The 13,118-nt window shown below is 39.2% G+C and overlaps 1 protein-coding gene across 3 annotated transcripts in view; it reads right to left on the bottom strand.

The window, feature by feature from the left end:
* The window catches only part of EXD2 (exonuclease 3'-5' domain containing 2), an 86,913-nt gene that overhangs the window by 27,410 nt on the left and 46,385 nt on the right, over nucleotides 1–13,118 (bottom strand). For all 3 annotated transcript variants that reach the window (XM_040477520.1, XM_040477518.1, XM_040477519.1), the window contains one exon: nucleotides 10,323–10,702. In XM_040477520.1, the coding sequence (XP_040333454.1) occupies nucleotides 10,323–10,655 (333 nt within the window). In that variant the 5' untranslated portion in view covers nucleotides 10,656–10,702. The remainder of the gene's footprint in view (nucleotides 1–10,322; nucleotides 10,703–13,118) is intronic.

The following is a 13,118-nucleotide window of genomic DNA, read 5'->3' as shown; positions in this document are numbered from 1 at the left end:
ACGAGATCACTTAAGAAAAGAATGTTGATTAGAAGACATAAATTTGTGGTCCATGGACACATCTGTTGATCCCCAGACATGTTTAATATTACCATTATTTTGGTTTCCACATATTTAAAAACTTGTACCAAATTTTAAAAATTACTAAAATTCACACTATTAAAAAGTCTATTTTAAAAAAATCTCTTTAGGGGCACCTGGCTGGTTCAGTGGGTTAAGCGTCTGACTTCAGCTCAGGTCATGATCTCATGGTTCATGGGTTCAAGCCCCAGGTTGGGCTCTGTGCTGACAGCTCAGAGCCTGGATGGAGCCTGCTTCGGATTCTGTGTCTCCCTTTTTCTCTGCCCCTCCCCTGCTTGCACTCTCTCTCTCAAAAATAAATATACATTTGGCACAAAAACAGACACTCAGATCAATGAAACAGAATAGAGAATCCAGAAATGGACCCACAAGCATATGGCCAACTCATCTGTGACAAAGCAGGAAAGAATATCCAATGGAATAAAGACAGTCTCTTCAGCAAGTGGTGCTGGGAGAACTGGACGGCAACATGCAGAAAAATGAACCTGCACCACTTTCTTACACCATACACAAAAATAAACTCAAAATGGATCAAAGACCTAAACGTAAGACAGGAAGCCATCAAAATCCTCGAGGAGAAAGCAGGCAAAAACCTCTTTGACCTCAGCCGCAGCAACTTCTTACTCAACATGTCTCTGGAGGCAAGGGAAACAAAAGCAAAAATGAACTATTGGGATCTCATCAAAATAAAAAGCTTCTGCACAGCGAGCGAAACAATCAGCAAAACTAAAAGGCAACCGATGGAATGGGAGAAGATATCTGCAAACGACATATCAGATAAAGGGGTAGTATCCAACATCTATAAAGAACTTACCAAAATCAACACCCAAAAAACAAATAATCCAGTGAAGAAATGGGCAAAAGACATGAATACGCACTTCTCCAAAGACATCCAGATGGCCAGCCAACATATGAAAAAATGCTCAACATCACTCATCATCAGGGAACTACAAATCAAAACCACAATGAGATACCACCTCACACCTGTCAGAATGACTAACATTAACAACTCAGGCAACAACAGATGTTGGCAAGGATGCAGAGAAAGAGAATCTCTTTTGCACTGCTGGTGGGAATGCAAGCTGGTACAGCCACTCTGGAAAACAGTATGGAGGTTCCTCAAAAAATTAAAAATAGAATTACCCCACGACCCAGGAACTGCACTACTAGGTATTTATCCAAAGGATATAGGTGTGCTGTTTCGAAGGAGCGCATACACCCCCATGTTTATAGCAGCACTATCAACAATAGCCAAAGCATGGAAAGAGCCCAAATGTCCATCGATGGATGAATGGATAAAGAAGATGTGGTACATATATATAAGGGAGTATTACTCGGCAATCAAAAAGAATGAAATCTTGCCATTTGCAACTACGTGGATGAACTAGAGGGTATTATGCTAAGCGAAATTAATCAGAGAAAGACAAATATTATATGACTTCACTCATATGAGGACTTTAAGACACAGAACAGATGAACATAAGAGAAGGGAAGCAAAAATAATATAAAAACAGGGAGGGGGACAAAATATAAGAGACTCTTAAATACGGAGAACAGAGGTTTACTGGAGGGGTTGTGGGAGAGGGGATGCGCTAAATGGGTAAGGGGAATCAAGGAATCTACCCCTGAAATCACTGTTGCACTATATGCTAACTAACTTGGATGTAAATTTTTAAAAATAATAATAAATGAAAATAAATAAAATTTAAAAAAAAAGAAGGAAAAGAGGAAAGAATCATACTGATAGGAAACAGAAAAGTATGAAGACACGAAAGCCAAGAAGAATGTCTTATGCAGGAACTGTGCAGGTGCTTTTGACAGCTAGAATAACACTGGATTATTAAATAAGTGTCCACTGGATTCGAAAACAAGAAAGCCATCAACTTGATCAGTTTCAGTGGAGTAGTATAGTAGCAAGTCAGATTAAAGTAGTTTGAGGAATAAATGGAGCAAATTATACCCAAGCGAGTAGAAGAAAAAAATGAGAGAAAGAGCAGAAATCAATGAAATAAAACACAAACATACAATAAAGAAGATCAACAAAGTGAGAAGTTGATTCTTTGAAAAGACTAATAAAATTGATAAGCTCATAGAAGGAGAAATCAAGAAAAAAGAAAGAAGCAAAATTAATGATGTCAAGAAGGAAAAAGGAGCCAACTCCACATATCCTTCTGATTGGGGAAAAAAACCTGAAGATATTATAAACATGTTTATGCTCATAATTTTAAAATTTGAAAGAAGATTCTGATGAAAAATATAATTTATCAAAACAGACATGAATATGGGGCACGTGGCTGGCTCAGTTGGAAAAGTATGCCACTCTGGATCTCAGGGTTGCAAGTTCAAGTCCCGTGTTGGATGTGGAGACTACTTACTTAATAAATAAATAAACAATTTTTTTTAAAAAAAGACATGAAGAAATAGAAAATCTGAAGAGCCCCAAAACTATTAAAAAATGATATCCCTAATTCAAACACTTCCCTTAAAAAAAAAATAACTGCAGATGGCTTCACCAGTAGATCCTAATCAAATATTTAAGGAAAAAAGAATGACAATCTTTTTTTTTTTTTTTTGAAAGAAAGAGAGAGAGCATGCATGCAAGCAGGGGATGGGGAGAAACAGAGAGAATTTTTATTTATTTACTTTAATTTTTTAAAAATTTTTGTTAATGTTTATTTATTTTTGAGACAGAGAGAGACAGAGCATGAATGGGGGGAGGGTCAGAGAGAGAGGGAGACACAGAATCGGAAGCAGGCTTCAGGCTCTGAGCTGTCAGCACAGAGCCCGATGCGGGGCTCGAACTTGTGAACCACGAGATCATGACCTGAGCCGAAGTCGGACACTTAACCGACTGAGCCACTCAGGCGCCCCGCAGAGAGAATTTTTAGCAGGTTCCATGCTCATCATGGAACCCAACAAAGGGCTTGATCTCACCACTGTGAGATCAAAACCTGAGCTGAAATCAAGTCAGACGCTTAACTGACTGAGCCACTCAGGTGCCCAAAAAAGAATGAAATCGTATAGAAACTCTTCCAGAGAACACAACATTAACTTGTTGTGTGAGGCCAATATAACTTTTACTCAAAATCAGACAGGGTCATTTCTAGAAAAGAAAATTATAATCCAATATCACTCTCATGAACATAGTTTTAAAAAAATCCTCTAAAATGCATTAGCAAAATGAATTCAGCAATGTATAAAAAGAATAAAGACATCAGGACCAACTTGGATTTACTCCAGAAATTAAAACACCAATGTCTTTCACCACAAAAACAGAATAAAGGAGAAAAACTACATAGTCATCTCAAGAAATACAGAAAAGTACTTGATAAAATTCAACAACTGTTCATAATGAAAAAAAAAAAAACCAACTCTTAACAAACCAAGAATAGAATTCAATGTATTTAATCTGGTAAAGGGATCTACAAACAAACATCGGCATTGCCGAACATGGCACATATCGTATTCAACATGAAAATGTTGAAAGCTGTCATTTTAAAAAATTTTATTTATTTAGTCTTTTAATTTTTTTTAATGTTTACTTATTTTTGAAAGAGAAAGAGCAAGCGTGGGGGACCGCCAGAGAGAGAGGGGGACAAAGGATTCGAAGCAGGTTCTGTGCAGACGACAGGGAGCCTGATGCAGGGCTCGAACTCACAAACCGTGAGATCATGACCTGGGCTGAAGTCGGATGCTTAACTGACTGAGACACCTAGGCACCTCTGAAAGCTGTCATTTTGGGATAGGGAATGAGTCAGGGATGCCTACTGTCACCACTTCTACTGGGCACTTACACTGTAATCCTAGTCAGTACAGTAAGGTAAGAAAAGAAACAAAAGAAGTAAGGACTGGAAAGAAAGAAAATGGTCACTTCTCAAATGATATAAGAGTGTACACAAAAATCCAAAAGAATCTACAAGTAATTTGAATTAATGAGTTTAGTAAGGGTCCTTAATAGAAGAGAAATATATAAAAATCAACTGCATTTCCATATACCAGAAAGACAAAAAAATTTTAAAGATTTCATTTATAAAGAATTTTTAAAATCACAGAAAACTACCGATTTTTAAAAGAAATTAGAGATCTAAATAAATATTCCTAGGTTATAAAACTCAATATTCTAAGCAGTTAAAATTCTCACAGATTGATCTACTGATGCCAATACAATCTCAATCAAAATATCAAGAATTTTTTTTGTAGAACCTGAAAAGCAGGTTTTAAAAAGTATAAGGAAATGCAAAGGACTAAGATGAAGATATTCTGGAAAAAGAACAAGATAGCAAGTATCACTGTCCTAGGCATCAGGAGTCATGATAAAACAACAGGAACTAAGGGGCACCTGGGTGGCACAGTCGGTTAAGCGTCCGACTTCAGCCAGGTCACAATCTCGCCGTCCGGGAGTTTGAGCCCCGCGTCAGGCTCTGGGCTGATGGCTCAGAGCCTGGAGCCTGTTTCCGATTCTGTGTCTCCCTCTCTCTCTGCCCCTCCTCCGTTCATGCTCTGTCTCTCTCTGTCCCAAAAATAAATAAACGTTGAAAAAAAAATAAAAAACAAACAAACAAACAAAAAAAAAACCAGGAACTAAGATAGTGTGTGATCACTGGTGCAAGAATAGCAAAACAGACTATTAGAGAGCCCATAAACAGATCTATTCATACAGATAATATGTTCTGAGGTAAAGAGGCATTGCTGAGCAGTGAGGAAAGGTTTATCTTTTCAATTTATGGTACTAGGTAGGACAAGTGGATATCCATCTGAGGGAAAAATAAAACTTGACCCTACCTTGCAGCCCCACCACCACACACAATGAATTTCAGGTGAATCATAAATCTAAATGTGCGAGATTAATGCCATAAAACTCCAAGAAAATAATACAGGAAATATCTTTATGCATAGGAATAGGATAAGACTTCTTAAACTGTACCATACAGATCTTCTGATCATCAAAAGATAATATTAAAAAGAATGTAAAGGCGGGGTGCTTGGCTGGCTCGGTTGGTAGAGCATGCAACTCTTGATCATGGGGTGATGAGTTCGAGCCCCATGCTGGGTGTAGAGATTACTTAAAAATACATTCTTAAGGGGTGCCTAGGTGGCTCAGTTGGTTGAGCTCCCGGCTTCGGCTCAGGTCACGATCTCACGGTTTGTGAGTTCGAGCCCCGCAGTAGGCTTCCTGCAGTCAGCGCAGAGTCCACTTCAGATCCTCTGTCCCCCTCTCTCTCTACCCCTCCCCCGCTCACAGTCTCTCTCAAAAATAAAAATTAAAAAAAATTTTTTTTTTAAATACAATCTTAAGGGGCACCTGGGTGGCTCAGTCGGTTAAGCGGCCGACTTCGGCTCAGGTCATGATCTCACGGTCCGTGAGTTTGAGCCCCGCATCGGGCTCTGTGCTGACAGCTCAGAGCCTGGAGCCTGTTTCAGATTCCATGTCTCCCTTTCTCTGACCCTCCCCTGTTCATGCTCTGTCTCTCCCTGTATCAAAAATAAATAAAATGTTTAAAAAAAAATACAATCTTAAAAAAAAAATAATAAAGGCAATTTACAGAATGGGAGAAAACATTTGAGGTATACATTTAACTCACAAAGGATTCATACCCAGAATGTAAAAAGAACTCCTATAATAGGTCAGTAAGAAAAAGACAAATCAAAGAAAAAGGGGCAAGAGACTTGCCACTTAGAGATATCTAAATGATCAATAAAATGTAAAAAGATGCTCAACCAAAAAATAAAATAAATAAATTAAAACTTTATAGTATAGCAAAGGCAATTATCAACAAAACTAAACGGCAACCTACTGAATGGGAAAAGATATTTGCAAATGACATATCTGATAAAGGGTTAGATTCCAAAATATATCAAGAACTTACAAACTCAGCACCCAAAACACAAATAATCCAATTTAAAAATGGGCAGAAGATACGAATAGACATTTTTTACAAATAGTCAACAGACACATGAAAAGATGATCAATGTCACTCATCATTAGGGGGATGCAAACCAAAACTACAATGAGATACCATCTCACACCCATCAGAATGCTAAAATCAACAACACAAGAGACAACAGGCACGATGGCTTGTGGAGAAAGGGGAACCCTCTTGCACTGCGGATGGGAATGCAAACCAATGCAGCCACTCTGGAAAACAGTATGGAGGTCCTCAAAAAAGTTAAAAATAGAACTACCCTATAATCCAGCAACTGCAGTACCCAAAGAATACAAAAATACTAATTCAAAGGGATATATGCACCCCAATGTTTATAGCAGCATTATCTACAATAACCAAATTATGGAATCAGCCCAAGTGCCCATCAACTGGTGAATGGAAAAAGGAGACATGGGGGTGCCTGGGTGGCACAGTCAGGTAAGTGTCGGACTCTTGATTTTGGCTCAGGTCATGATCTTACAGTTCGTGGGATGGAGCCCCATGTCAGGCTCTGGGCTAACAGCACAGAGCCTGCTTGCCATTCTCTCTCTCCCTCTCTCTCTGCTCCTCCCTGACTTGTGCATGCATGCCCTCTCTCTAAAAATAGAGGCATTAAAAAATGGCTTAGTAAAAAAGTAAATAATCTGACAGTCCCAAATAAATAAAAATAAAAATCTGGCAGTACCAAAAAATAAACAAAAATTAAAAATAAAAATCTAACAGTACCAACTGTTGACGAGATACAAAGACAGCCTTGGTGGGAGGTTAAATCAGTATAACCACTTCTGAAAACAGCCGAACAATGGCTACACTCATACAATACTGACCTGAGGGTATATTAGTTAAAACCTCCTTGGCAAACAGTTTGGTATTATCCATGTAAGTTAAACATACACACAATTCTATGATGTAGGACTCCACTCCTAGATACATATGCCCAATAATATTGTGTCCATAAATTTATTGCAACATTATTTGTAAGAGCTCCAAACCACAAACTCAAATGCCCATCAATATTAGAATGGATGAAGTGAATCATGATATATTTATACAAGGGATTACTATATGGCAAAGAATCACAGTCACACACACCATAGATAAATCTCACAATGTTGAGCAAAAGAAGTCAGACACAAAAGAATACAGACTCTACAGTTTCACATATATTAAATTTAAAAAGCAGGCAAATCTAAATTACAGTGCTTAGGGATGCATGCATAAGTGGTAAAAGTATAAAGAAAAACAAGAATGTAAATACTATAAAATCAGGATGATGATAACTGTTGGGGGACAATGATTATAAGTGGAGCTTCTGGGGTACTAGCAATCTTCTATTTCCTGACCTAGTTTCTAGTTACACAGCTGTTCTCTTTAGATAAATCATTTAGCTATTTTCGGTTCAGGCACTTTTCTTGATGTGTTTTATTTCACAATAAAAAGGTTAAAAAAAAAGACTTCAGGGGCAAGTAAAACAGATTAGACAAAACTAAATAAAGAAAAAGGGGACTGTAAAAGGGACCTAAAGAAACCGTGCAAAATGAATCCATAGAGACTACAATATGTTAAATATAAAAGAGATTACCAGATATGTAGGATAACATAAAAAGTTGAGAATAGAGCGGATCAAATTACAGCAAGAAAAAAGGAAGAGGAGGGAGAAGATGAGAAAGAAAAGTGGGGGGGGGGGGGTGGTGGTGGAGAGAAGAACAAACAGGGTAAAGACAATCTGCAAAGAGAATTCAAAAATTGATAAAAGAGGGGCGCCTGGGTGGCTCAGGCGGTTGAGTGTCCAACTCTCAATTTCAGAGGTGAATCTCACCGTTCGTGGGTTCGAACCTCGTGTCGGGCTACACACTGATGGCATGAAGCCTGCTTGGGATCCTCTCTCCCTCTCCTGCCCCTCCCCCACTCACACACATATTCTCTGTCTTTCTCAAAAATAAATAAATAAGCTTTAAAAAAAAGAAAGAAAATGCAATGACTTCTTTAAAAAATACTACTAATAAAATAAAAATTGATAGAAGATGTCAATCCTCATTTCTACCTATCTCTCAGAATCCCATGTTGGTAATACAGAAAGAACACTTAGCCTCATCATACTGAATCTTCAGGACCACAAACTCAAAGTGTAGATCTTAAAAGGAGCTACAGAAAGTTAGATTACCTACAAAGAATCAACACTTAGTCTGATAGTCATTTTAAACAGCAACAACAGAAGCCAGAAGACAATGGAATACTGTCTTGAAAATGATGATAAATTGCCATGCTAGAATTTTGTATCCAGTAAAATACCTTTCTTTCAAGCTTAAGAGCAAACTAAAGACACTTTCAAAACAAGAACAATGACAACTAGTTTAATGAGCTTTGAAGACATAAACTTCTAAGAATGACCTTAAAGAAAATGATCCTAAGGAAAAAATGAGCAAAGAAAAAGGTAAACATTTTGGTAAATCCAAACAAATACTCACTGTATTAGACAAGAACAAAAATGTCAACTATACAAGCACACACAAGTGAATAAAAGAGAAAGGGAGGGGCACCTGAGTGGCTCAGTCGGTTAAGCATCCGACTTTGGCTCACATCATGATCTCACAGCTGGTGAGTTTGAGTCCCGCATCGGGCTCTGTGCTGATGGCTCAGAGCCTGGAGCCTGCTTCAGATTCTGCGTCTCCCTCTCTCTCTGCCCCTCCCCCACTCATACTCTGTTTCCCTCTCTGTCAAAAATAAAGAAACATTTAAAACAAACATTTTTTTAAAAAGAGAAAGGGAAATGGAAGAATGGCGACACCAAGGAAGAATAATTTTCTTCATAAAGCTTTTCTGTGGCAGCAAACAGGGAAATGCAATCACACCTGAAGATGTGGCATCCAGCATGAATTCAATACTTATCCAAAGCCAAAATGAAGTGGGTTTTGAGTTATTTGCCACTTTAACTTATCCACATCTCTGCTACAGTAATTAAACATTATTAAATCAACCGCTGTTACTAACCACTCACTTCAGACTACCCTGCGGCTGCAGTTATACTTCATTTAGTTAGAAAATCAAAGCGCTTGGCAAAAGTGAATGTTCCTAATCTACTACAGCTCACTGTTTAGTGATGTTTTCTTCTATTATTGTTGGACTATTTCTAAAATGATAGAATTTCGTATACAGAATCAACCAGAAGTGTCCAATGCTGTCCTGATGACCCATGCTCACTGGCAGAAACAACTATTGTTGCTGATACGATGAAATCCCTCGAGCGGGCGTAAGGTCTTGGGTGACTACTAAACCCTTCTGGACGCTGTCAAGTGTTCTCGTTCGCGGTCATCCCTGGCATCTGGTTGACCTCTTACCAAATCTGGGACCCGATTTGGTGGCAGCTATTCTGCTTAGGGCCTCTTCTGATTACACTTCCTGGCCGTAGGCCATATTCTACATATCCAAAAGACATATATCGGATAAGACATACATCAAGGAATGATAACTATGATTTATTTATAGTTATGTAATATCTTCTGTTTCAAGGAGATTAAAGTTCACTCCGTGAATCAGAATGACAGAGGAACAGATGCACCCTGTGATCCTCATCACAACTATGTAACGACTCTCCCCAAAGAAGACCTATTAGAAAAACGAACCAGATGGTTAGGAAAGCCCTGGGCTCAAATGGCGATTACCTTTTTATGCCTCCCATCTCCTATCTGAAAAGTGAAGGTAACAATAGAATCTTCCCACATGGGATTTACTGTGGAAATTAAATGAGATGCTGCAAACAAACAGCAAAGTACCTGGCTGACAGCAAACAGTATTTCAGATTTTAATGTTATCTCTTTAAATGCTACTTTGTGTAATAATTCCCATTTAAATAGACTTCCTTAACTAACTTCTCCATGGCATCCTTATGAAAATACTATTTAAAATATTAATAGTAGCTAATATTTAATGAGTACTTACTATATGTGAAAATCATGCTGAACCCTTTATAGGGCTTATCTATTTGACTCCTTTGAAAAGCCCTGGGAGGGAGCTACCATTACAGCCCTATGACAAACAAGTTCATGAGCCTCTGAGAAGGTAAGTAGCTTGTCTGAGTTCACAGAATAAGCGGTCAAAATGGGACTCGGACAGATCTGTCTCACTCCAGAACCCATGATTTTAAGCACTCTCCTCTCCTGACGAGAGAAGCAGCTTCTCCGTCTGCTAAATTCTATTTATGAGCTAGTTGAGAACAAGCTAATTCTCCTTTAGTCTTATCCTCTACTTGACTATTCAAGGTCCCTAGTTAGAAAAGCAGAAAAGATTAACATGGTTTATTTTTGCTTTTTAACTTACCCACTCACAGTCAATTCCAAGTACTGGGAGATCTTCTAACTCACTCCTAAGCAATGGCTCGATGTGGTCCCACTCTGCCTCGTGAGACACAGTCACCACCTTTGCTTCGAGAATCTTCTCCTCCCATGAGGCTCTGGGGGCACCGCAGTGCAGCTGGTCGTCTGCTGGAGGGGGCTGCTCCCTCCTGCCCGGGGCTTGCTGCTGCCTCCGCCGTTGCCAGGGGTCAAGGCTCGCTTTGCTCCTCCGGCACCGGATGCCCTTCCACAGGACAAACCCCCCCACAGCCACACCGACAAGGGTGGTTACTGTCAAAGCCGTTAAGTATTTAGACATCTTCAACTTTTTTGCGGCTTAGGAAAGCATATCAGTAATCCCACAATCTGCAAAACAAATGGCAACAATATATTTATATACAGAATTTAAACCTATATGGAAACATGTTTTCCCCTAAAAAGCGCTCCACTTATAATCCATGTGTCCACAAACTAAACAACAACAACAACAAAAAAAAAAAAAAGAAAGAAAGAAAGAAAGAAAAAGCTACAAATTTCCACATGGAAAAAGTGATATTTTACTTTTTCACTTTTGTACTTTCTCGGTCTTCATTCTCAGCCAAGAAAACGCCCCTGCATTCAACCAGCTGCCCAGTGCTCCCTTAATCAGGCATTAACAGGGTGTCTGAACATATATATACGTGTATGGAATTTGAAAAATTAAAATTAATTATAATCCTCCTACCCTTAGGAAACCAGTTATCAGTGTGATGTTCAATTATTTCACACAATTAAATAAACAATAAGAATGGCAGATCATTTCAGTCAGGGAAACTCCACATAACAGTCTCTCTTCCATTTCTCCTATAGCACACGGTTTTCTCCATCTACCTTTTGTGTTCCTATTTTTGACAGAGAAATGGACATACAGCGCTGTTTCTGTACTACTTACATAACGACAGTAAATGTGTAACAATAAATGGTAAGTGGCTGTTAGCCTCAGTCACACAGGGCGATCATGAGGCAGACACCGTTCGGCACAAAGTAATTGATCCCATTTGGGAAGCAGGCCCAGTGTAGTCATATAACGCCATTATTCAAGGGAAGTCAGGTATCTAAATTTTATGTGAAATGTCACTATTTTTAAGTGTCAGCAACAAATTCACTGTGCCAGCCAAACAAAAACACTCTGGGCTCCGTGCCACCCACCTGTGGATTCTGGCCTACAATCTGTATTGCCCAAAGACACAGTGACCTGCTAGATGCTGCCTACACTTTTCTATGGCCGAGAGTTTCCCACTGAAGGTGTACTATTTTTATCATCTTTCAAAGCTTCAATAATAATTTTTTTAAGTTTATTTATTCGTTTTGGCAGGGGAGGAGCAGAGAGGGAGGGACAGGGAGAGAATCCCAAGGAGGTTCTGTGCTGTCAGCACAGAACCCAACATGGGGCTCGAACACACGAACCACAAGATCATGCCAAGATCAAGAGTTGGATGCCTAACTGACTGAACCACCCAGGCACTCCAATAACAATTATTTTTTAAATAATTTAATAGTTACAACAACCCTGGGCTATAATCATGTAGGCAGGGATTAACCGGGGGGGGGGGGGGGTATAAAAAATGAAATCACACAATTATTACACTGCTAATGAAAACAAGAAAATAGCTGTGTTATTTTTAAAATACTTACTTTATTGCAGAAGTACTAAGTGCTAAGTACTCATGTACTTTCTCCAGTACTTTTACTGAAGGCTTAATGAGATTCAAAAATTTGCACAAATTTCTAGTTAAAATAATCTAAAAAGACGTTTAAAAAAAAAAACTCTTCCCTTTCCCACTTTAAACAATACAAAATGCTGGAGAAAACATCAAAAATATAAATGTTTAATAAAGAGTTAAACTCAAAAGAAAGGGAAATCATCAGCTGCCAGAAATGGAAACAGGGAACCCTGGAACTCCTGGGTGGGAGATATGTGGGGGTGGGGGGAGGGCACAGACCAGAACTCCTAGCAGCCTCAGTGCTGGGCTTTATTGCCAGTCCATGGCCAGAAGTCTAGGCCACAGGCCCAGGGCACAGCTGGGACCCGGGAAGTGCTGCCTTGTCCATGAACAGGAAACTGAAAGGGTTCAACTACCATGGTCCAGGCAAGCACCCGCCCAAGGCTGAGAGTATGAACAGAACTCCTCATGAGAAGGCAGATTCCCAGGCCTGCACTGTGAGGCAGTAGAGGGCCCAAATTCACATTATCCTCACAAAAGGAAACTCTAAGTTTTAAAGAAACTAGCTTTAAAGAAACTAAAACTAAGGGGCGCCTAGGTGGCTCAGTCGGTTAAGTGTCCAACTTTGGCTGAGGTCATGATCTCACGGTTCGTGAGTTCAAGCCCCATGTCAGGCTCTGTGCTGACAGCTCAGGGCCTGGAGCCTGCTTCGGATTCCGTGTCTCCCTCTCGGCCCCTCTTCCACTTGCCCCGTGTCTCTCTCTCTGTCTCTCAAAAATAAACAAACGTTAAAAAAATTGAAAACCAAAGAAACTAAAGCGAAAATGGTTAGAATTTGTGAATTCGGTTGGAGTGTGTGTGTGTGTGTGTGTGTGTGTGTGTGTGTTTCTACCACCCAGGAAACATGCAGTACTTCCAACAACACCACAAATGAGTACTCACAAATGAATCAAAACAAAACAAAAAATTTAAAATACCCTCAGCCAATAAAAATATTTCACATAAGAATCAAACAAAAACATCCATATCTGAAATCTGAAAGGAACTTAAATAACACTCAGTGAAATTAAGGAAAATAA

Source organism: Herpailurus yagouaroundi, unplaced genomic scaffold (genome assembly GCF_014898765.1).
Source record: "Herpailurus yagouaroundi ecotype Mexico unplaced genomic scaffold, PumYag 141, whole genome shotgun sequence".
Taxonomy (NCBI): domain Eukaryota; kingdom Metazoa; phylum Chordata; class Mammalia; order Carnivora; family Felidae; genus Herpailurus; species Herpailurus yagouaroundi.
Note: the sequence above shows the minus strand (reverse complement) of the source record. Positions and strands in the feature narration are given on the sequence as shown.